Source organism: Odocoileus virginianus, chromosome 8 (genome assembly GCF_023699985.2).
Source record: "Odocoileus virginianus isolate 20LAN1187 ecotype Illinois chromosome 8, Ovbor_1.2, whole genome shotgun sequence".
Taxonomy (NCBI): Eukaryota; Metazoa; Chordata; class Mammalia; order Artiodactyla; family Cervidae; genus Odocoileus; species Odocoileus virginianus.
The window spans coordinates 56,610,949-56,637,005 of record NC_069681.1 but is presented as its reverse complement, the minus strand read 5'-3'; the positions used below and the strand labels follow the sequence as shown (position 1 = coordinate 56,637,005).

General features: G+C 38.6%; 1 protein-coding gene across 4 annotated transcripts in view; it reads left to right on the top strand.

Moving 5' to 3' along the window:
* LMO7 (LIM domain 7) overlaps positions 1–26,057 on the top strand; it is a 211,163-nt gene that overhangs the window by 81,954 nt on the left and 103,152 nt on the right. For all 4 annotated transcript variants that reach the window (XM_070471558.1, XM_070471559.1, XM_070471557.1 and 1 more), the window contains one exon: positions 5,280–5,349. In XM_070471558.1, coding sequence (XP_070327659.1) covers positions 5,280–5,349 — 70 coding nt within the window. The remainder of the gene's footprint in view (positions 1–5,279; positions 5,350–26,057) is intronic.

Here is a 26,057-nt window from a genome sequence, read left to right as displayed (position 1 = left end):
CATGTATTGTTAATGATTTATTTGTACTCTATCCTGACTCAGCAGTTTTCAAAATTACTACCACAGGAATTCCAGAAATTAAAGTTATATTAACTTTACTACCAGTCTTTGAAAATACTAAAGTGATCATAGAATTTTGTATTGAATGCCTTTTAATTTAAAATGTTAAATTGCATATACTTATTACTCTGCCCTGAATGTGTGACTCCTCCTCAAGGCGGTTTTTATTTTTAAAACATTACCACTTTTGAATCTAGCTGGAGATAATGAATTAAAAATCTTGGTAAGAAATTTACTCAAGGTAGCCACTCTAAATTAATATAACTGCTTACTCTCTTGATCGGCATTTGACAGTTGGGAGAGAAGAGTAGAATTTAACTCATCTGGCAACAGAAGAAAATAGTAAAGGGGAGGTGTCCTTTTTGGAAGAAGCACAAAATCATTTTTAGCATTTAAGTGAAACTAAAAAAGTTTTTCTAAGTTCGTTTCTACAAAGAAGATAGAAGTTTTGAATCATTCACAGAAAAATTTCTGTGTTGGAAGTTAGACTGTGGATTTATAAAATATTTGATGATGCCAGGTCCCTTGATAAGTCCTAGGAGATGTGTTGGGAATGAGAGGACATCTTTCTGTCCTCTGAACACCTTCACTGCTTCGTTGCTCTGTCTTTAGTTGACACCTGTTTGTTCAGCACAGTCTGCATCTAAAAGAAACCTTGGCAAATGATTAAGTGATGTGTAACACATAAAACAAGGCATTGCTCCTTAATTTGTCAAGAAATATGTAATATCTTTATTATATCTTTTAAGCAAATATTTTGCATACTGATAGGAAAAGTTTGACTCATATGGGGATATATATTTAGAAAATGTAGCCAACAGAAAGATTAGAAACATGTACATGTGAACGACTAACCAAATACTTGAAGGTTAAGAAGTTCATTCTCATTGCATTGATAGGCTCTTTGATGTCAGTCTTTCTAATACATTTGGAAAAAATCTTTGGAAATAGGAAGTCAAAAGATGCCTCTCGATTTTCTACCTCTGTCTGAGCTTTCCAATAAAAGGGAAATGAGATTTGGCATTTGGAACTAGTTCCTAGAGACGAGGAGACAGGGCATCACGTTCTAGTTCTCATGAAAGCCTTTAATAACTGAGCCAGACGCCACGCTGAGCTCTATATGCAGTTTTCTTGGGAGTGTCACCTATGACTTACATTTAAAGTCAGGTCACGTTCACTGGTGACGAGGTTTCTGAACAGAGGCATCTTCCTCACATCTGTAAGTCAGCTCCCTTGGAGGGAGGGAGCAGTGCATTTTGGAGAGGGGGAGGAAAGGGAGTAGGTAAAACTAGAGGAAAGAGCGGAGTCATGCCTTTTTGTGAGTGTGTTCTGTCTTGGGAGATAGAAAGTGAATAGGTGTTTCCTGGTTTTACCTCTAGGTGTTCTGGTTTTCATCTTCTCAAAAGAGCAAATCTCTGGTATGCTAGCAAAGCACGTGCCATATTTATGCCATGGCTTGAGGGAAAGCTTGGGGAGTTGTGTTATGATTCTACATAGGATTGGAGGGGTGGCATAAGGGGCTAAAGTGATCCCTTGACTTCCTGTTGTTCTTTGTGCACAGAGGTAGCTTGAAGATTAGCATGTTACTTGGTTCCTGAGTAGAGCCAGTGACCTGAAGTCAGTGTTGCCTTTAGGAATTCCACATGTACAATTAAAGAATGCTTATTACCCAAAGGGGCTTCCCTGGCGGCTCAGTCGATAAAGAATCTGCTTGCGATGCAGGAGACCCAGGTTCTATCCCTGGGTCGGGAATATCCCCTGGAGAAGGGAATGGCTACCCACTCCAGTATTCTTGCCTGGAGAATTCCATGGGCAAAGGAGCCTGGTGGGCTACAGTCCATGGGGTCACAAAGAGTCAGACATGAATGAGCGACTAACACTGTTATGCAAAGAAGTTCTGTCTGTGAAAGAGAGTAGGAGCCTCTCGTGTGGCGTTTGTGTTTTATTTGATTGTAAGACTATGCCCTCCCTATTCATTTAGGTAGACTTAAATTTCATGGAAGCTTAAACTTCATGAAACCTATTTTTCGCCCCAGAAGGAATATCCTAGAAGGTCTTCCTTTAGTTGTATATGAATATAATTGCAAACAATTCATTATCAGATTGGATGTTCACTTTTTACCGAAACTGTATGAGAATTATCTTCATACTCCAGTGCTTAGAACTGACACCGTTTTAACAGTTGACAAAGTAAAACCGCATTTTCCTCTAGTGACATCATATTTTAGAGGGTAGTTTGCAGGTTATCCAGAGTGGTGTTTTTCCTTGCGGTTACCTCCATGTTTGTACACATATGCGGATAAATGGAATGGAATGGAATGCGTCTTCAGGAATGGAAGACGCCAATCCACTGGGTATATGTTATTGCTGAGTAATAGCTCTGAAACTATTAACTCATTATTGGGAGACATCATTTATCTGTGCTATTTTCCTTTACTTCTATTCCTTTCTTCCTTCCATTGACTTGGTATAGGCTGTGTTATCATCCATTCTAGAAACTGTCTTAAAAAATTCTCTTAATAGTACTAACACAGTAAGACAAAAATGGTAAGCGAAGTCAACAGGTAAATTGACTATTCTGGCCAATGTCACCAGTGACTCAAATGGGTGGAGGAGGAAATTACGACTCTATTCCTTTGATAGGGACAACTGATGTCAGACTTCCCTGACATTTTATAAGTTGCCCCAGCTCATATTGGTGTCTGACTTTTTATATCTCAGAAAGATTACATTTTAAGAATCAAGTTCCTGTAGGAAAGTCAGTGCCAAACCAGCGATCAACAACTGCTGTGATTTTCTTCATTGACACTGCTGGAATTATGTTTCTGTTAAGTGATGTTTCAGTGTACTTAGCACTGTGCATTGCAAAAAGCCACCAGTAATAGAATTCAAGAAATACTTGCTTAGTAGGGAACAACTACAAGAATTAAAATTGGAGTTGTCATTTCTTACAAACTTGCTCAATTCTTTTCTAGCTTTTCAGCTAGTGATTAAAGAAAAATATTGTGACCATGAAGGGAGAAAGCCTTCCTTCCTACATGGTTTTCAGTGCACAAATAAGGAATTAGCAGTCAAAGAGGAACAGTTCTAGGAAATGCTTATAGTCGAAGGGTGGTTCTGTCATCTGTGTTAAGTTGTTTAAAGATCTTAGTGTGAAGAAAGTATGAAAACAGAAAAACAGCTTTTGTTCACCAGACTAAGTCTTCATAAGCCACTGTTTTGTAATTTTGAATCCTGTCGAACAACATTCTGAAGGTCATTAAATTGAGACTTTTGTCTTTTTTTATTTTTAGCACACTCAAGTGTATATATAAATCTCTGGAATGTTGAAGGAGTGACATTCCACAAGTGTCAGATTTTTTTTTTTCTGTTGCCCATTGTGAAGGGGAGACCAGTAAATTCAGAATGTTTGATTCTTTCTCCTATATTTGCTTTCATTTTGGAGCTCTGTTACAGAATAAAGAATTTTTTCTTTTTTTTTGTGGCAGCATTATTGAATAGAAAAATCACTGTTTCAAATTATAGTTTCCTGGCAGTGATTAATGATTGATTAAACAGGCTAGCCATAATAGAAAAGCACTATTATATTATTAAATTTCTACATGGCTTAACACTGTCATCAGAGCACTGCAACAAAAAAAATAGAAGTCACAAAAATCTAGATTTAGAACCCAAAATTGTACTCTTAAATTTCAGGTGTCAAAGCTGCGTTCTAAAAATGTTTCAGGATCTAGAGACTTACAGATATCTTTGCAGATTCTGTAACAACAACAGAAGCTTGTTCAATGTTAGATTCTGAGGTAACTGTTATCCTATTTGGGGGCATTCTGATGCATTTAATTTTTACCCAGTCATTCCATGGTGATAAAAAAGCAATCATAGCCTTGAATGCGTTACCAGTGGCTACTAGTTGGTTGGTTGTTTGAATGAATTCCATCACACCCTTTAAATCTGGCAAAACAAAAAACCCCAGACATGGTTTTTGAGCTACTTTTTATTTATTTATTTTTTAATAATAAAAATATTAATATTTTTATATTCTAGAATATTCTTTCATTAGAGCAGTATATACTCAAGAAAAATATATGTGAAATATAACTTAGCAAAATATATATAAACCGTTAATTATCAGGCTCAGTTATGAAAACACTGTACAGAGCTGGCAATCGCCCAGCACATGTTAGAATTAACAGTGATGAAAGCAACATAATATATTCTCACTTCTTAATGTTTCAATTGGAGAAGGAAATGGCAACCCACTCCAGTATTCTCGCCTGGAGAATCTCGTGGACGGAGGAGCCTGGTGGGCCACAGTCCATGGGGTTGCAAAGAGTCAGACACGACTAAGTGACTTCACTCACTTCACAGTGTTTCAATAGTGGTTTGGAAACAGATAACAACTGAATTTGTTCATCGGTATTATAATCAGCAGTTGAAATTGAGCTCTGTTTGGGAAATTCCTGTGAATTTTCCTTATGTAAAAATTATACAACAAATGTATTTTAAATAAAATATATAAGAAGGCAAATTATATTTTAAGATATTAGTGAATATGCCCCTTTGGGGTTGAAATTTATCCTTTATTTAGATGTTGACTGACAGCTTCAGTTTACTTTAGGCAACTTTTTTTCCCATTTTTTAAAGTTTGTGTTTTGTATTGAGGTAGAGCCAATTAACAAACAATGTTGTGACAGTTTCAGGTGAATGACAAAGGGACCCAGCCATATATACACACATACCATCTATCCCAAGGTTATCTGACGGCCTGGATGGGAGGGTAGTTTGGGGGAAAATGGATGCATGTGTAAGCTACCTTTTAAAATGTGGATAAGTTTGAGAAAAAAATCAGTACAAATGATTAATAGAAAAAGGTATTCTTAGGTTGAAGAGAGCTAAACTATAATGAAAGAGATTCATAAACTGTTGAAACAGAATCAAATATTACCTTTCTTTAACAAATGTGGAACTGTTTTTAAGGACATGTCCTTCAATGTAGAAATGTGTTTATATGCTCTCAGAGACCTATTCACTATTGTTGACAGTGCTGGTTTTTGTTTCTTGGTGTATTTTCTTGGTTGGTTGTTTTTTCTTGGGCTCTTGGGCCTGAAGAGAATATTGGAAATGGATGAGTGATATGTATGTTTAAGAAAATGTTGAAAAGAACGTGAAGCTAATGTTGGCTTTCTTGTAACTGTATATGTTTTTTTATTTACTTCCAGTTTGATTAATAAGCTGAAACCTGGGGTCATTAAGAAGATCAATAGACTGTCCACACCTATAGCAGGCTTGGTAAGTAATAAATTTTCTTCAAAACTAGATTTGTCTCTGTAAGAAAATGGGTATAAACAGATTCTCTTATCTGGAATTATCATTGAAATCAGGTTTGGAGTCTTTTGCTCAAGAAAAGTATTTTTCGTGATCTCCTTATAGCTTTAGCTTCTCTTCTGTTTCTGTTCTTCCTGGGAAGCTTTTATTCTATTTATTTAGTTTTTTCTTTGTTTCACGTTTTGTGCCCTTGGACTTCCCATGTCCCCTTTCTTGGCCCATTTGTTCCACAGATTGCATTTGTTGAGGATCGTGTTCTTTTCAAATCTCAGCTTCCATACATTGGTTGCTAGGTGACCACAGTTTATGGAAACTGTCCAAAACTGATGCATTGTTACATTTCAGGTGCTTTGTGCTTAGGCATGGCCCTCACTTGGCACACAGGTCTTGGAGGGTATTTGGACCTATCTGCTCTTTTGGTTTCCTACCAACATCCTGTGTGGTGTTGGGTGAGTCACCATCTTCTGCTTCGTGTCAGTAATATTTTCCATAAGATAACTATTCATGATTTTCTAGATTCCTTCTAGCTTTAAATTCAGAATTTTGTGTATGAAAAATACTCTATGATTGTATAGATTCTCTACTGGATCAAGACCCTTGAGAGGTCAATAGTAAGGTGGCTCTATCTTTGGAGATAAATAATTTGTGATGACAGATGAGGGATATTTTTCAAAATTAGCAATCCCAAAGAATCAAGGCTAATGATAGGAGTCTGATTAAAAAAAATTAATTTTACAAAACACTGAAGTTTAAGAGAGCTGTTTACTGGAAGTAAATAATATATATGTCATCTTTGGAGTAGTCAAGTTTATAATACATTCAGTCACCTTCTGTTTGGCCATCCATGTGTTTGCAGATGTTAAAGGCATTATGGATTAAAGGTAGCAGTACTAAAATGTCTGGGTTTGCAGTTGCCTTGAGGATCTCATCAGAATTTTGACAGGAATAAGTTGGTGGCAGAGTGTATATTATTAGAAAATATCTGTCTAGGAGACAGACAAAGAGTTTTACAGTTCTTTTCTTTGAAAAAAATCACAAAATTGCTATTTTTTTTGAAATACAGGATGCAGCTGATGGTTGAGCAATGCAAGGGTTAGGAGTGCTGACATACCATGCAGTTGAAAATCTGCATGTAACTTTACTCTGCCAAAACTTAACTGCTAATAGCTTACTACTGACCAGAAGCCTTACTGATAACACAAATAGTTGATTAGCAAATATTTTGTGTGTTATATGTATTATACACTATATTCTTACAATAAAGTAAGTTGGAAAAGAAAATGTTAAAATCATAAGGAAGAGAAAAATACATTTACAGTACTGTACTGTATTTATTGATACCATAAGTTTACATCATCCATTTACAAGATGGATCATCTGTCCACGAGTACATACATCAATATTATCTCACATGATACAAACCACCATGGATAGTATACATATTACTAATGCTAGACATCAAATTCAGAAGGTAATGTGAAAAAGAAATTCATATTTATTTAGATGTAGTCATGCATTGGTTTCCCTGGTGGCTCAGTTGGTAAAGAATCTGCCTGCAATGCAGGAGACCTGGGTTCGATACCTGGGTTGGGAAGATCCCCTGGAGACGGGAACAGCAACCCACTCCAGTATTCTTGCCTGGAAAACCCCATGGACAGAGGAGTCTGGTGGGCTACAGTCTGTGGGATTGAAAAGAGTCGCACACGACTGAGAAATTTAACCCTTTCACATTCATGCATTGATAACAAAAAATGGCACTACGATTGCTTTACAGTTGCCAAGCCTAAACACTAATGAATGAATCATTATACAATTTTTATTTGACATACAGTATTACAGTCATATTCATGATATAGTGTTAGAAACATTGTTACATTAAAAAATCCACTTACTTGTGATAGTCTGATATGCAGTTTCTCCAATCATGAGAGAGTCATATTGTACTGTAATGTAATTCCTTGAAAGCAAAGTTATAAAACAGTAAGAAAACTAACACATAATTTTATGTTAAATACCACTAACCTTATGCCTATGTAAGGACAGTGTCTGTGTATATTTTATTCACTCTTGATATGCTTTTCTCTTTTTCTTTTGATATTTGTAGGCTGCATGGTTTGTCTGAGTTTTTTCAAATTGTCACAAATCTCCAAACAATTTTCTAATATACTGAAAAAATCCAGGTGTAAATGGACCTGTGTAGTTCAAACCTGGGTAGTTCAAGTGTCAGCTGTCTATATATAAAGTTCTCAGAGCAATTGGGCTAAAGATTAATTCCTTCCTTCTTACCAAGTTGTAGCTGTTCTACTTCTGTCATGACTAGGCAACTGAAAGGGTATTTTTATTGGTCTGAAGTTTGGTTAGGTAAAATACTTTAATAAATATTCATATATTGTAATATACATATATGCATGAATTACTTCTAGTAGTATAGGAAGTCAGAGATGTTATTTAAGGGAAAAAAAAGCTTTGATTTCTCAAGTCTTTCCAGAAAGAAAAATTGTTTAATAAAATGTTTTATATGGAAATGACTTTTATGAAATAACTTCTATGAAAATTTAAAGTATGAATTGTATTGAAAGTACTCTTTCTTTTCAGATGGCTTGAGTTATCCTCAGATGGTTTAATGCTTAGATTTTTAAATTGTCATTTCTTGGATCAATTACATGCATTTTAAATAAAATTAACCTTTGATTCCAAACACCCCAAATATTTGGAACACTTGAATTGCGGTGGTGGTTTATTATGGTTGGCCACTAGAAGTTTTATTCCGTCTTCTGAGTCTATGATTAGATGAAAGCACCAATGTATTTTATATTTAAATCCGAAGATCTCGCCAAGTATTTCTATTTCAAGTATGAGAAATTCTATCTAGTTTGGATTTTATCTCTAGGAACTAAAGCAAAATGTATTTCTGGTACACTTAATAGGGTAATTTCACAACTACAGGACACTGAGTATTTTTAATTGGATTTAGGAGCATAAAGAGTGACCAGAGCCATAGAACTGAGCTGAGCGCATTTGGTTTGAAGTCTTTATCATGCATCATTTGACTCTTTCTCATGCTTATGTGTCAGGATGCTTTTTTCTATCACAGATTCTTAAAGCCTCAATTTCAAGTGTGAATTACAGTCCCTGCATCTACCTAGTAGGGTTGTTATGAGGATGGGAAGGGATAATATATAGATAGTCTGGTTTGTGAATATTCTTCTGTATCACAGTCATTCTTTTAGTAAATACTTGGGTGCCTGTTAGGTAAGAATTTTTCTAGTGTATGGGGATATATATTGGCTTCCCTGGTAGCTCAGCTGGTAAAGAGTCTGCCTGCAAAGTGGGAGACCTGGGTTCAATTCCTGGGTTGGGAAGCTCCTCTGGAGAACGGAATGGCTACCAACTCAGTATTCTGGCCTGGAGAATTCCATGGACTGTATGGTCCATGGGGTTGCAAAGAGTTGGACACGACTGAGGAACTTTCACTTTCATAGGGATATATGGGAGAAACAAAGACAAAGACATTACCCCCAAAGAGCTTATGTTCTGTGTGGGAGTTGGGATTGGGCAAGTGAGTTAACAAGTGAGCAAGGAAGCACCAGATAATGAATATGCTGCAGAGAATTATAGTAGAGTGACATTTGCAGAACACCTATGAGCAGTTGTATCTGGACGAGGAAGCTTGACTTCTAATAATTCCTCAAAAATAGTATGTTAGAAGCCTTAGTTTTGGACACTTAAAGAAGAAACGTATAAAATTTGAGCCAGACTCTACATACTAGTAATTTTTTGTGTTCAAAATAGCTAACATAGTGACTAGTACATACAGGAGATCAACAATTCTTTTGAATGAGTGAGTGAACAAGATTTCCACTGTGAGAAGTAATAGGCTCTAGAATTAGGTCTTTCTCAAAAATAATGTATCTGGCTGCAGCAGTTCTCAGGTGCATCGTGTGGGATCTTTGGTTGTGGTCCGTGGACTCTCTGGTTGCGGTGCATGGGCTCCAGGGCACACGGGCCCGGCAGTTGCGGCATGCAGGCCTAGTTGCTCCGTGCATATGGGAACTTTGTTCCTGGCCAGGTATCAAGCCCACGTCCCTTGCATTGCAAAGTGGTTTCTTAACCCCTGGACCATCAAGGAAGTCCCTAGAATTAGGTCTTTGATGGAATAGTGTTATAGGGTGAATTGTGTCCTCCAAAGAAAGACACAATACAGGGATACTTCATTTTATTGTGCTTCACTTTAGTGCACTTTGCAGATACTGTGGGGTTGTTTTTTTTTTTTTTTAAACAAATTGAAGGTATATGGCAACTCTGAATAGTACAAGTTTTATCAGCACCATTTTTTAACAGCATTTGTTCACCCCATGTTTCTGGGTCATGTTTGGGAAATTGTTACAGTATTTCAAAGTTATTCGTTATTATTATATTTGTTCTGGTGATCTGTGACCTGTGATCTCTGATGTTACTTCTATGACTCTCTGAAGGCTTAAATAATGGGTAGCATGCTTTAGCAATATGACATTTGTTAATTAAGGTATGTAGGCTGTTTTATTAGACATATTGCTATTGCACACTTAATAGACTACAATAGACTACATAAACATAACTTTTGTATGCACTTGGAAACAGAACAATTCATGTAACTTGCTTTATCGTGGTGGTCTGGAACCTGACCCACAATATCTCTGAGGTATGTTTATATATTGAAGTCCTAAGCTGCAGCACCTCAGAATGTGACCTGATTTTAGAATAGAGTTGTTATGTGGAGTATGGGAACAGAGGCCATAGTGAAGTAGGGTAGGCATTACCCTAACCTAATGTGACTGGCGTCCCTAAATGCAGATGACCTTATGTAGGCAGATACATAGAGGAAGAAACCATGTGACAGCTGAGGATTGGAGTGAAGGAGAGCAGAGGTTGCCAGCAAACCTCCAGAAGCTGCAAGAGGCAAGAAGGATTCTCCCACAGGTTTCATGGGATCATGTCTTTGTGAATACCTTGGTTTTCCACTTCTAGTCTCCAGAACTGTGAGACAATAAATCTCTTTTTTTAAAGCCACTCGGTTTGTGGTACCTCGTTATGACAGCCTTAGGAAACTAATACCGATAGATAAATGTTTTAGTCAATACTTGTTTTTTAAAAGAAATTTTATTTTGAGATCTTTATTTTTTTTTTTTTTAAATTGAGATTCAGAAGAAGTTGCTAGAAAAGCGGTACAGGAAAGTCTTCCATGCCTTTCAGCCCGTTTTCCCCATGGTGACATCTTGTATAAGTGGTATAATATTGAAATGAGGGATTCACACTGATACATTCCAAGACTTTAATCAGATTCACCAGTTTTATATGTAGCTAATGCTTCTTTTAGTAACTAAGAGCAGAGACGCTTTCAAGCGAAGTGAGATGAAGAGGGTTTTATTTTAAGGATTTTCCAAAGGACTCATTAATCTAGTGCTCAGGCATGACCATGGCAGCTGGATTCCACGTGATTACTTTTTTCTGTCCCTTTTCTGACAGAAAATGGCATCCCTTAGTTGCATTTCCTAAGAGAAGAATCTGAGTGGGTCAGATTACGTTTTGTTCTCTTTTCATTGGAGTAGAATTGACTTACACTGTTGGGTCGTTTCGGGTGTAGAGCAAAGTGAATCCGTGATACTCTTTTCCCATTATAGGTTATTTTAGAGTGTTGAGTGGAGCTCCGTGTGCTGCACAGTCGGTCCTTATTCGTTTTCTGTTACATAGCAGTGTTGTGTGTTTCTCAGGCTCATAATTTATCCCTTCCCCTCACATTTTGCCTTTGGTAACCTTAAGTTTTATTTTGAGATCTGTGAGTCAACAATTATCTTTTCTTTCCTGGCTACAGATATCACGGGTTAGTGGCCAACTGGTAGATGAGTTCCTTGAGTGAGAGAGTGGTCTTGGCTATCTAGGCTGTGGTCAGGAGTGTTCATTTCCTTTGGTTTTCTCAGTTCAGGTGTATGGGTTGAGGTGATTTCTATAAGTGAGGTTTGTGTGGGGTAGATACCAAATTAAGTCAAATACAGAAATAATTATGCAATTTCTATATAAGGGTTTGTTAAGCTGTGTGAGTATAGTGTCCAAGACCCCCCTTTCCATGACTTCCTTTTTACTCTCCTTTCTTCATCTATGACTTTTATCTGTTTCATGTCCACTGCCATATGTATTTAGCTATGAAGCTAAGGCAATGGATTTATTCATGGCAGATGGACCTGTGCGAAACACATGGACTATCTCCTGAGTAAGATAACAGAGGGAGATGTTAAGATGATATAGAAATATATTGAACGCTTTGCTTAAGACAATCATATGATTAGATGATTTTTTTTTTTTCTTGAGGAAGGCAGTAATTATATTCTCATAGATCTTCTAGAGATATGGCTTTTCTTGCTTGACTGAGTTTTGTAAAGAAATACGTTTCCCGCTATCATTTAAATTCTCTTTGTTCTTTACAAAGCCATGCTAAAAATTCTAACCCCAGAGTTTCAGCCTTCCAAAAAGTTAGCTGGTGTTAAATGTGGGTGTGTTCAAATCATTGAAACTCAAAACAAAAACTTTGAGAATTAAAAAACTCCACTTCAAAACAAAACCCTGAAAAACAGGCCAGATATTCTGACGATGAAAAGAGCCATTGAACCAGAATAATATTTTACTATGGGTTGCATTCATGTGCATGAAATACAGTATGTGTAGAAAAGTAGAAAACATCAAGCAAGTTGTTAACCATAAGACTTAGAGTCATCTTGGACCCCTAATGGTTTGTTAGTATTTTCTAAAGCAAGGTTTCTCAGCCTCAGCACTATTGACATTTGGGGCTGGGCAATTCTTTGTTGTAGGCATCTGTCCTGTGCATTGTAGAATGTTGAGCAGCGTCACTGTGCCCTCCACCCCCCGATTATGACAATTAAAAATGACTCTTGACATTGCCAGTAACCCCTACAGGGTAAATTTATCCAGGTTGAGAACCACTGAACTAAAGAATCAAGAAAGTAAACTCTACGCTTTTTACATGGGCTAGCTTGCTGGCTGACTGTAGATTGAATTGATCTCACACTTGCCATTTCAGTTGAGGTTTCCCTTTGAGAGCAATGGTATCCTAGAAAATTCTACTGTGAATCATTTGTTGCTGTCCATCAGTGGACTTAGTAGAGAAATGCTCAGTATATCTAGGCTTGCATGAAAAATATGGGCTCAGTTTGAACATCTTTGCTCTAAAGGGTTATTCTTTCAGGTTCCTTGAAGAGTAGGAATGTGTAAGGTTGACTGTTGAGGCTGGGGAAAATTGTCTGCTCATTTAGGAACCATAGAATACAGCAAATGAGCAAAGATGCCAGCTAGCTTAAGCTATTAGATGTGTCATTTTCTCCTGCCTTCATAATGGTTATTTCAAGAAATAAGACATATCTATGGGTCTGTTCTTGCCACCTTTTATTGGAAAGTTATTAGTGGTCCTTGTTCTTATACCTGCGTAACATTAGTTTTGATTCATTCACCTTCACTCACATTCACATTCACATTCACCTTCACTCACCTTCACTCACCTGTGCCTGGGTGTCAGCATGGTAGTACAGCCTAGTCTATGCTAAAGTCACTATTGAAACATCTAGTTATTCTCTTCCAGCTATAATATAAAATTCACCTGAGCAATCAGCTATAAAATTTAAATATTCTTATCCAGGTTTTATCATGTACTTTTCTAAAAACTACTCTCAAGCAATGACTTCTATATTTATCCCATTTAAAATAATTTTTAGTAAAATAAGCCCAAGAATTGGGAGAGAGGAGGCTTGTGAGACTCTGAGTCTGTGAGTTCTTTCTACAAATAAGACCAAAATGTGAGACCTCGAGACAGTATTTTCAGGAGAAAAAAGCTTTCTTCTGTTTCCTTTCTTTTTCCAAGTTGAAATAATGTAAAAAGTACAAATATAATTACTATGTCCATTTCAAGAGTGGTACTTTTCTGGGTAAGAGGGAGGAATACATTTTGTATGGTTGAAGAGACAGTACTCAAGGAATATTAGAATGTGACTTGGATGAGTAGCCAGTATAAATATATGCCTTGCTTGAAAGGTGGTTATTGAAGGTTGCTCTGTACTAGGTCAAACCCAATTTGCATCTCAGAGGGAATATCTCCCTAGTTGGTAACAAGGACCATTGGTGAAAATATTTGGATGTTGATATATGCAAAACACAGATAACAGGCTGTAGCCTGGGAAGAGAGGGGAAGATGGTGTGAAAGTGAAAGTCGCTCAGTCGTGTCCAACTCTTTCCGACCCCATGGACTGTAGCTTGCCAGACTCCTCTGTCTATGGAATTCTCCAGGCCAGAGTACTGAAGTGGGTAGCTGTTCCTTGCTCCAGGTGACATTCCCAACCCAGGGATTGAACCCAGGTCTCCTGAGATGCAGGTGGATTCTTTACCATCTGAGCCACCAGGGAAGCCAGTTTAAAATAACCATTTCCTGGTAATATCAGTAGTGCCTGTTTTCTGGTCTTGAATTTTATTGCTGATTTTGTAGCTTTGTTGAAGGAGATCTTCCACCTAGTGAATTTGGGAAAGGCTTCCACCAAGCAAATTCTTTCTGATTCACTCATCCTTGCCAGTTTGATTATTTAGCCAATAAGAGCAGCATTCATGCTGAGCTAATTCTAATTGCCATGATCCCCATCTTTAAATGGATAAGGGTAAACAAGAGGGTCCCCTCCTATAACCCTCACTTTTTCCTTCACTGTTAGTTTTTACACAGATGATAAATAACAAAGGCTAGATGTTTCTATGAATTGCCATTTCTTGCCTATTACTGTACTGGAACAACTGCATATATGTTGGATCAGACCTTGGGGTTTTGTTCATTTCTTAATAGAGACAGTGAAGGTTAAACTATATCAATAAACCTGACTAAAACTGCTCAGTTGTGGTCTCATGATTAAATCTACTTTAAAAATATGTTTTTATTTCAAAGGGAAGTTGAACCGCTGTTCCAAGCTGTGTGATTATGTCTCAAACACCAATATTTAAACTGTTCTTATTTTACTAGCATGCCAGCCTCACTGTTTTCTTTAAAAACAAAACACCAATAACACAAACATAAAGTACTTTTTCTTACTTCTTAAGAAAGATGTAGAAGCGTACCATAATGTTACCATTTTTATTTTACTGTTACACTTATGTAAGAAATCATAGCATAAGTGTTAGCTATTTACTGAAAATAAGATCACTTTGAGCCTTTAAAATGATATTTTCTGTGGTTGTATTTTAATGTAAATATTTTTTTCTAATGTATCTTTTACTGGAATTTCTCTGGATCACCATTGGTATTTTGAAATGGTTTGAGGTTATCCAATTATCAGGTCTGAGGAAACAGACTGTATTGGATGTCTTCAAGGTAACAAATATTAGATATTAAATATCCAAATGCCTTGGGGATTCCTGGGTGACACAAGCATCTCCCTGCAGTGAAGGAGACTTGGGTTTGATCCCTGGATCAGGAAGATTCACCTGGAGAAGGGAATGGCTGCCCACTCCAGTATCCTTGCCTGGAGAATCCCATGGACAGAGGAGCCTGGTGAGCTACAGCCCATGGGGTTGCAAAGAGTCGGACACAACTGAGAGACTAACACTTTCACGTTTTTCACTTTTTATCCAGATGCCTTAATACCTCCATGTAAATGGCATCTAATTAAGTAGTGATGATTTTGAGTTAGTTAGAAAGTATTTTTAGGAGATTTCCTTAAGTTTTCTTGTCACCCTACTTCTCTCCAACTCCTAGTTGAAGATAAATATCACCAAGAGTAGAAACTTAGTGTCAACATTGAAGTTGGTTACCATGCCCTCATAATGATGCAGCTCTATAAGTCAGGAAACTCTGGTTTTCTTTCCAGCCATGATCTCTTAGTCATGGCATTGGCACGAGTTTTTAGGAACACTTCCCTAGAGTTCCAAAACTTTCTTGTTTTTAAATCTAAGATGAACATTTATGTGCCAACTTTCAGCCTTGAGGGCAACCTTTTTCAAAACATTAATGAATTAGAATTCCTAAAGCAACACCGTAATTAACTTGTAGAGTTTAAAAAAAATTGATTCAGAGTAAGATTATGTCATACGTGACAGTTTTATTCAGATACAAAACACTTCAAACATTTCTCTTTAGGCGCCTTTTAAACATACACATTGGAATGGGAAGAGCAAATGACAATAAGAACTGGAACCCAGGTGTAAGACTGGTATCAGGTCATTGGTTACTTGGTGGGGTTTAGGCCCATGACTATCCCTCCTTTCCTAAAAGTACTTACTAAACACCTACTCTGTGCCAGCACTATTCTAGGAACTTGAGACACAGTTACAAATATTCCCTAGCAACATCATAGAAAAGATGAATGAAGAGATGGTTTGTGATTATTTAACAAGAAGGAAGATCATCACTAGAAGCCAGCCTTGGCCACCATAAACAAATGTTCTAAAGCAACAGGTCACTGAACTGGTCCCATGGGAGGGGGTCCAGGAGACTCACTAGAGGTCATGAAATGGCCCATGATGGGTTTTTTTTTGACCATCACAGTTTCTGCTTGTTTTAAAAATTTAAACCAACATTTGCATACCTTCAGATTTTAGATAAAATCCTCAGTCTCTGGTTTTTCCATGAATCTGGTAACACGAGGCTTGCATTTCCCCAAGGCAACCTTTATATGGAGTATCCTGTAGACAAGATAAGTGTCTCTGGCTTCCTTCCTCTCTTTTGGCATCTCCTTGCCATTATGCCTATTTTACTCATTTATATTTTGCTTATTCATATTACCATCCTTTTCCTTTCAGATATCTGTCTTAATTCCTGCAATGTGTCTGTTGTTGTGGCCTCCGTAGAGTTGATGGAAAAGCAGACAAGATAATGATGTCTGTAGGCAAAATCTTAAATAGTTGAGAAAAAATGCTCAATTTTAAGGACCAGGATGTAAATCCATGTAAACTTGGACAGAGGTTTCTGGCAGCTTGCCTTGGAGCTTATACTTGCCCTATTTTTATTTTTTAAAAAAATGTGGGATGAAAACATGGGAAATTTATTTAGTATAGCTTATAGATGTTGGAGCAAAAAGGCATAGATCATGTACTGGGTATCAAAATCTAAAACTAAAACAATTCAGATGGGTCTCAGTCTTCAAAAGGATATTTTATCAGGAATACGTTTCAACTATTTTAGTTGAAAAAAATCAATCATAAATCCAGTGATTTTATTTTATCTACAAATAGAATCATGCATTTTATGCTTTTATCCATGACACCTCACTAATCATGTCACATGATTTTCAATTCAGATTCTTTGTATCCACCTCATTTTAATTCTAAATTAGACTAGCCTCCTGATCTGTTAAAATTCGCAGATCATCTTCCTGTGAACTGTGATGTCATTGTCAACTGGCTGTTGCCATTGTATTGGGTTGGCCAGAAAGCTTGTTCCGGTCTTTCTGTAAGATTGTTTGGAAAAGCCTGAATGAACTTCTTGGCCAACATGTGATCTCAGTTTCGTTCCTGTTGTTCAGTCATTAAGTCGTGTCTGACTCTTTTGTGACCCTGTGGACTCTAACCTGCCAGACTCCTCTGTCCATGGAGTTCTTTAGGCAAGAATACTGGAGTGGATTGCCATTTCCTTCTCCAGGGGATCTTCACTGAACTCCCATGATCTCAGTTAGCTGACAGTATACTATAGATGCCACAATACAAAGTAGCCATGGCCTGTAGCGAGAGAAATTGGATATGAGAGAAATTGGATAATTTCTCTTTATTCACTGATCACTTCCTCAGTGCTAGAAACTGTGCCGATCATATGTCTACTTCCTCACTCCATCCTCACAGTCACTCTGTTACCCTCATTTTACCAGATGACCGTTATTGATGACCTTTCAAGTAAGGGCTTCTGGTCATAATTAGCCACTCTTGGAGTCTTGTTGTGAGTTGCAGATGCTTCATGCTGAGAAGGGAGGACATAGCACAAAGGAACCTATCTTTAAGGAGGCATGGTAGTTGTAGGCAGACCGGCTCCCAAAGGTGTTCACAGCCTAGTCCATTGCATATGTGAATACACTGCAAGGCGAGGGGGGATTAGGGTGAAATTGGAATTGCAAGAGAGGAGCCCAGATTAGCCAGGGGTAGGGGGAGCAGTGTAGTCACCAGGATCCTTTAAGTGGAATGTGGAGTGAGAACCAGAAGAGAGTCTTAGCCCAGTGCTCCTGGTTTTGAAGATGGAGGAAGTGGGCTTCAGAAAGGAAAAGAAAATAATTTTCTCCCAGAGCTTCTAGAAGGAACACAGCCCTGCTGACACCTTGATTTTAGTCCAGTGACACTGATTCTGAGTTTCTAGTCTCTACTATTGTTAAATCATAGAGTTGTCTTGTTGTAAGCCATTAAATTATGGTTATTTGCCACAGCATTAGTGGGAACTTAATACAGTGGTTAAGAGCATGGACTTAAGTTGAACCGCTTGGTTTGAATCTCAACTGTATCACTTACTGGATGACCTAGGCAAGTCACATACCTATTAAGCCTCAGTTTCACCATGTGTGAAATGGGAACAATAAGACATTGTAAGCTTCTTTTCACGAGAAGTTGAGGTTATTGGGGAAATAAGCTATTAGGGAAGGGCCAGTTGGGATAATAAGAGAACTGAAAGATGTCATGTGAGGGACCAGAGATGTTGAGGAAACCAGCGATATTTAATAAGAAGATGTGAGTTGGGGGGACCGTGTGGAGTGTATGAGGCAGGAAAGCTCAAGGGCTTTTGTGGGGGAGAAAGATGAAAAGATGAGATTTATAGTGCATTATGTGGGCAGAGTCAGGATCAATATTTTACAATTACAGCAAGGAAGTCTTTGGGCTTTTTTGACATAGAAATGACTAAAAGTGAGTCAGCCTAATAAAGCAGGGAGTCCCTGAGGCTGGAGATACTTAAACAAGGGCTAATGATCCAGACGCATCACCTGTGAGAGAGTCCCTGAAGCGGGTGGGGGCCGCTGCAGTGAAGGAATACCAGTTCCCCAGCAACCTCTGAAGTGTTCCTGTGTAGTTTTTCTCCATTAGACGTGCTTTATTGATTTATAAAATCTGTGTTTTAGTGTCATTATGACAGGGTTCTGTAAGCAATTACTTGTTTTTCTTGAAATGTACAACATGGATAACTTGGGGACAGAATTGTTTTCTTCTGTTCCCGTTTTGTCCCTCTTCCCTCCACCTCTGGCAGCCAAGTCTGTTCTCTGACAGAACTTTTTTTTTTTTTAATAAATCTAAATGTCTTTATTTTTTATTTGAAGGATTCTTGCTTTACAGAATTGTGTTGGTTTCTGCCAAACAGAAGCATGAATCAGCCATAGGTGTCTATATATGTCTCCCCCCTCTTGAGCCTTCCTCCACCTTCCTCCCCATCCCACCCCTCTAGGTTGTTACAGAGCCCTGGTTTGAGTTCGCTGAGTCATATAGCAAATTCCCATTGGCTATCTGTTTTACATATGGTAATGTAAGTTTCCATGTTATTCTCTCCATACATCCCACCCTCTCCTTCCTCCCCTCCCACCCCATATCCATAAGTCTGCTCTCTATTTCTGTGTCTCCACTGCTGCCCTGCAAATAATTTCATCAGTACCATCTTTCTAGATTCCATACATATGTGTTAGTATATATTATTTGGTTTTCTCTTTCCGAGTTTCCTCATTCTGTATAATGGGCTTTAGGTTCATCCACCTCCTTAGAACTGACTCAACTGTGTTTCTTTTTATAACTGAGTAATATTCCATTGTGTATACATACCACAGCTTCTTTATCCATTGATCTGTTGATGAACATCTAGGTTGCTTCCATGTTCTATTGTAAATAGTGCTGCAGTGGACATTGAGATACATGTGTCTTTTTCAATTTTGGTTTCCTCAGGGTACATCCTTAGGAGTGGGATTGCTGGGTCACATGGTGGTTTTATTCCTCGACTTTTAAGGAATCTCCATTCTCTCTTCCATAGTGGCTGTATCAATTTGCATTCCCATCAACAGTGCAAGAGGGTTCCTTTTTCTCCACACCCTCTCCAGCATTTTTTGTTTGTAGACTTTTTGATGATGGCCTTTCTGACCATTGTGAGTTGATATTTCATTGTTAGTTTTGATTTGCATTTTTCTAATAATGAGTGATGTTGAGCATCTTTTCATGTGTTTGTTATCCATCTGCATGTCTTCTTTGGAGAAATGTCTGTTTAGGTCTGTAAGCAAAAGAGCAAATTAGCCAAAATGGCATGGTCAGGCTCTCTTGCCTCATGGGCTCTCGCTCTTGCCCCACGTTTTGTAAATAATTTTGTAAATAGTTATGTAGCAGCTGAGATCACTTATAGCACTGCATATGTGTGTCACAAGGTATTTGCTTGGCCACGGGCTCCTGTTGGTTGTCTTACCTACCCTAGGTTCTGCAAACAGTGGGCGCAGTGTGAGTAGAGAGACAGTTGGTGCTGTGAGGAGGATGAACAGTAATGCAAGGTCTTTTTCTCACTTTTTAAGATTTTTTTTTTCTTTTGGTATTGACTTGTATGAACTGCTGGCAGAACTTCTTAAGCATCCATGTCAACATATATTTTTTTCTTTTATGTAGTAGGTAAGTCTTAGAATTATTTCATTTTTGATGTAAAGTTTAGTTTGGATAATATGCAGGACTGTATTTTAATTCATGCTGCAGTTTGACAAAGCCTATTATTGCTCCTGTGTAGTTAATCATACCCTGAGTAGATTAAGCATTTCAATAACTAGCTTTTTACTGAAGCACTCAGCCCTCTCTTCCTCTAACCTGGTGCAGCCCTAACTTAGCATCTCTTAGTTCTGTCTCTCTCAGTCTGGCTTTGCTCCTGTTCTGCCAAGCAGTGCTGGAGCAAAATCAGTTCACCAAGCTGCTGACATAGTTATCATAAATCATCTCCTGGGCCTTCAGTGTCCCTCGGCAGTTCCTATTAAGCATTCCTGGTTGGGTCCTGTTTTCACATGTGACAAAACTACTGCTCTCCTTGTCCTCAGTTCCTTTGTTATCAGCAAATGACTGAGCCTTTTTTCATTGTAGAGAAGTAAAGACCCAAGGAGAACTTAAAGACCAGCTGCTTACTTTCTTTACAAATAAGTATGGAAGCTGGGTCTCTGTGTATTTACCTACATGTTAGATATGAATTGTAGGTGTGCTGCTTCACCGCTTACATTTATTAACAAAGCCATAAACTAGAGGATGAGTTTTCCATGACAATTGAAAAAAGCTTGGGCCAGCTGATTGAAATTTTGACTAAACTAGTTTCTTAATGGAAACCATACTTAAAATGCAAATTTGGACATAGTCTTGCTACTGTGCTTCTTGGGAGTTGCTTTAAAATAATTTTGATCATGATTAGGGTATCATAAAAATGGAAGTCAGGCACTTTGGTGGCGGTCTAATGGTGATCTCTATAATCACTAGGTGATTTGTGTCAACACTAAGGAAAAACTCTGTTTTAGGTCATATTTGGAAATTGCTTCCTTGTTATTTGCCAGAAAACTTGTCTACAAAGACTCTAATCACCTGGAGGAGTATCTTAGAATATGGAATCTGATTCAGAGCTGGGGTGGAGATACAGCATTTCTGCATTTCTAACAGGTTCCCCAGTGATGCCAAGGCTTATGGTTTGTGGACCTCATGTTGAGTATCTACAGTCTAGGTCAGCTCTTCTTCAATTTGTTGGTGCCTCAGCATCACTTGACTTCCCTGGTGCCTCAGACAGTAAAGACTCTGCCTGCAATGCAAGAGACCTGGGTTCGATCCCTGGGTTGGGAAGATCCCCTGGAGAAAGAAATGGCAATCCACTCCAGTATTCTTGCCTGGAGAATCCCATGGACAGAGGAGCCTGTTGGGTTACGGTTCATAGGGTCACAAAGAGTCAGACACGACTGTAGGCGACTTAGCACAGCATAACTCAAGGGATTCCTTTCTGCCTGCCTCTCTGGTGATTCTGACGTGACTGATAGGAGACTGCTATTCTAAAGCATAGACTTTAGAATTAATACATTTCAATTTCCAGCAATGGTTACAACTTCTTCTTGGCACATACCTGATAACATTGGCACTGTTAACAAGTTCCAGAAATTTACAAGCTGATTCTAAAATTCAGATGTAAATGCTAATATACCTTTTTATTTTATTTATATATTTTTATTGTATAGTTGGTTTACAATGTTGCCTTAGCTTCAGTTGTACAGCAAAGTGAATCAGTTAATACATATACACGTATCCACAGTTTTTTAGATTCTTTTCTCATATAGGCTGTTGCAGAGTATTGGGTAGAGTTTGCAGAAGCACCTTTTACACCATGATTTATGGTGGTGAAATTCCCATAACATAAAATTTGTCATTTTAACGTGACCAAGTCAGTGGTATTTAGTACATTCACAGTGTTGTGCAACCACCAAAACTTTCCATTACTCTCTTACTTTTTAATTGTTTTTTCTCCATTTCACCCTCCCTCCTCTCTACCCCCAGAAACCAATAGTCTGCATCCTATCTCTCTTCTGTTTTGGCTCTATCAATTCTGGATACCTGGTATAAATGGACCATGTGATCTTTGTGAGTCTAGCTTCTTTGGTTTATTTAGTGCAGTATTCCGGAGGTTCACCCACTCTATAGCATGTGTAAGTACTTTATTTATTTATTTTTTATGTCTGAATAATCCACTGTATGGATGTATCACAATGTGTTTATCCATCTATCTGTTAATTGACGGTTTAGCTTGTTTCCACCTTTTGACTGTTGTGACTAGTGCTGCTATCAATGTGTATGTACATAACTGTACTTGTTTGAAAATCAGTTCTTTAGGGTATGTACCTAGGGAGAAATGATCTTTTAATGGGGAGGAGTGTGAGTGAGGAGTGGAGGTATGGGATGAAGAGGAAGACAGTAAAATAACAAAATATTGACTGATAAGAACTTGCTAAAATATGATTAATTCAACTCTGGGCTCCTGACATGCTCCCCAGGCTGCCATTATCTCTGATAAAAGAACATGGGAACCTACTCAGATGACATGAGAATATGTTACTGGATAAATGCTTTTGGAAAATGGGATGAAAGCCTCTAAGGGGAAGTGTTACAAAGTCCTATGTTACCTTTGGATCTGCTGTTAGAAAATTTATGTTGGCCTCATGTTACTTTCTCATAACTCTCTTTTCAGGATTTATAATGGAGTTAGAGAGGAATTTGATCTCCTTTGATTTGATCTGATCTATAGACTCTATAGAAGTGGGTAACTGTGTTCATGTTTAAGCCAGGAAAATGCTGGAAGGAAGTAGAACATGGTCCTACATTTGGGTCCAGGAGAAGAGGCATGAGACCTGCCTTTCTCTGTCATCTCCCTTCAGAAACAGAGCAATGGAGGATCCTAAATTGGAGGGTTGGGAGATGGTAGCTTTGGGAGGGCTGATGGGAAACTCAAATCGAAGACAAGACTATCTGCTGGCACCGAGAAGGGGAGATTTTGGATGATTCTTGCTCTGTAGTAAATGGCTAATCTTTAGTTCAGTTCAGTCACTCAGTCGTGTCCGACTCTTTGCAACCCCATGGACTGCAGCACGCCAGGCTTCCCTGTCCATCATCAACTCCTGGAGTTTACTCAAACTCTTGTCCGTTGAGTCAGTGATGCTATCCAACCATCTCATCCTCTGTTGTCCCCTTCTCCTCCTGCCTTCAGTCTTTCCCAGCATCAGGGTCTTTTCAAATGAGTCAGTTCTTTGCATCAGGCTAATCTTCAGTTTCACTTATTTACACCTTAAACTCCTGGAGTTTATGTTGACTGAGGATTCTTCATTTGATGGTCAAAGAATTTGGATAGTTTCATTCTTGCCTTGTTGAAACTATTCGTAGCTCCATATGACTATATGACTCTTTCATCTTGAAACTCTCTCTTTCTTTCTCTTTTTTGGCTGCACTGCATGTGGGGTCTTAGTTCCCTGACCAAGGATTGAACCCATGCCCCTTGCAGTGGAAGCACAGAATTTTAACCACTGGATGGCTAGGGAAGTCCTTTCTTCCTTTCCATGATGCTGTTTATTTCTACTTTTCCTCTGATTTCTCTGATTGCTATTTTTCTTTTCTTTTTTTAAAACTGTTTTAAAAATATTGGTGTCTGACTATGAATCCTTCATTTGCTTTGCTTTTCCTAAGATGGCTCATTCATATCCTTAATTTCAGCTACTACTAATGTGTGCTTGATTTCCCCAAGCCATGTTTTAAGCTCAAAACTTCCTATGACCTCCAAACCCAATTTATTATTAGCTGGCAGTCTTGATATGGATATCTCAAATTCACCATCTTTAAAACAATTTATCTTTCTAAGGCCTTCTCTTCCTGATTATAGTAAAATGTGAGAGAGAAAGTGAGAGCAGAATGGTAAACATGAGTGGCCACAGGAATTGCTGGTTTTGAGGATTATCAGGCTCTTTATGTTATAAATCATGATTTTTTTTTTCCAGAAAAAATTGAGAAATGAATTTCAGCAAAGATCAAATTCAGAACACTGGTGGGAAAATAAGGTAATCTAAAAGTGAAGCCGAGAGAGAGTGTGGCTGTTAAATCCTTTAAGATCTTAGGAAGATCCTACATGGAGCCTTGGAAATCTGTCCAGTCTAGCAGCAGGACTTCTAAGAAGCTTAACGGGTGGTGTCCCTTAGTCATCTCAACAGACCAAGGTAGAAAAGGGCTTGTCTTGTAAGGATTTGTGGTTGTGCGCTTTTGACTAATGGAGCGAAGTCCAATAAGATTCACAGAAGACATACAGTATTTTTGACGAAATTGTATTTGCAGGAACTTTACAAACTTACAAAGGGACAAAGGGCTACAAAATACAGGGACCTTTGGTCCCCCAAACTTCTACAGTCAGGGAGCAGACTGAGAAAGTTCTATCTTCAAACATGAGCTACTTTCCAAGGAAAGGGAAAAATAATTTTTAAGGTGGAACCGAGTGTCCAGAGAGTGAAGCAAAAAACCATGAAGGAAATATTCCACGGCTTTGAATTCTAAGGAAGGACTGCCAACCTATGCTTTGCAGGATTTCAGAATTTCTGTGGATCTGTGTGCCTTTCATTTTGGCACACATTGAATTAGAGAGTTTACTGGTTATCCTACACCTGTCCCACCATTGTGTGTTGGGTGTGTGGGCAGTAACTTTGTTGCTTTAGTTTCCTGGCATTCAAGTTGAGAGAACTGTATTCAAGGGCTGTTTTGAAGGAACCACACCTGAGGAGCCTCCTTCATACCTGGATCTGATTTGTATGATGAGATTCTGGACTCTGAGGTCACCTTATCAAAGGATGAGAATTTTTAGGTCCTTCAGAGGGAGTTGGTGTATTTGCATGTGAGAGGAACACGAATCTTGGGGCCAGAGCGTGAGCTTTGTTATCAGATCCACAAGATGGTCTCTGGTGATTCTTACCACCTGCTATTGATGTCCTTGTATAGTCCTTCCTACCTTGAATAGGGCTGACCTATGTAACCTAGACAGCATATTAGAAAACAGAGACATTACTTTGCTGACAAAGGTCTATCTAGTCTAAGCTATGGTTTTTCCAGTGGTCATGTATAGATGTGAGAGTTGGACCATAAAGAAAGCTGAGTGCTGAAGAATTGATGCTTTTGAACTGTAGTGTTGGAGAAGACTCTCGAGAGTCCCTTGGACTGCAAGAAGATCCAACTAGTCCATCCTAAAGGAAATCAGTCCTGAATATTCATTGGAAGGACTGATGCTGAAGCTGAAACTCCAATACTTTGGCCACCCAATGCAAAGAACTGACTCATTGGAAAAGATGCCGATGCTGGGAAAGACTGAAGGCAGGAAGAGATGGGGACGACGAGGATGAGATGGTTGGATAGCATCACTGACTTGATGGACAGAGTTTGAGCAAGCTGCAAGAGTTGGTAATGGACAGGGAAGCCTGGTGTGTTGCAGTCCATGGGGTCGCAAAGAGTTGGAAACGACTGAGCAACTGAATTGAACTGATGTAACCTGCTCTGAAGGATAAGAAGTTCGGTCATGAAAACCTGCAGCTTCCATCTTGCTTTCTCTGGGATCACTCAGTCAAGCAGCTCTGTGGAGCTTTCCATTTGATTAAGAGCTGAGGCTCCCTGCCAACAGCCAGCCTTGACTTACCACCTTGGAAGTGGCTCCTTCAAGCCCCAGAAGGTGTTCAGTTGTTTGTAGCCCCAGCTGACCTCTAAGCCAGAACCATGCAACATAGTGTTAGTTGCTCAGTCACGTCGACTCTTTGTGACCCCATGGACTGTAGCCCACCAGGCTCCTCTGTCTTTGCTGGGATTCTCCAGGCAAGAATACTGAAGTGGGTTGCCATGCCTTCTTCCAGGAGATCTTTCCAAGCCAGGGATGGAACCCATGTCTCTTGAGTCTCCTGCATTGGCAGGTGGATTCTTTACCTTTTGAGCCATCAGGGAAGCAACTTAAGCTACCCCCAAATTCCTGACCTTCAGAAACTGTGAAATCACAAATGTCTGTGGTTTTAAGCTGCTAAGTTTTAGGATAATCTGCTGTGAAGCAGTAGATAACCAATAGAGGTATTACAGTGGACTCATAGAAACCTAGGAATCTTGGTAAATTTTTGTAGCTTCGTCATCTTGCCTGCCTCAGGCTT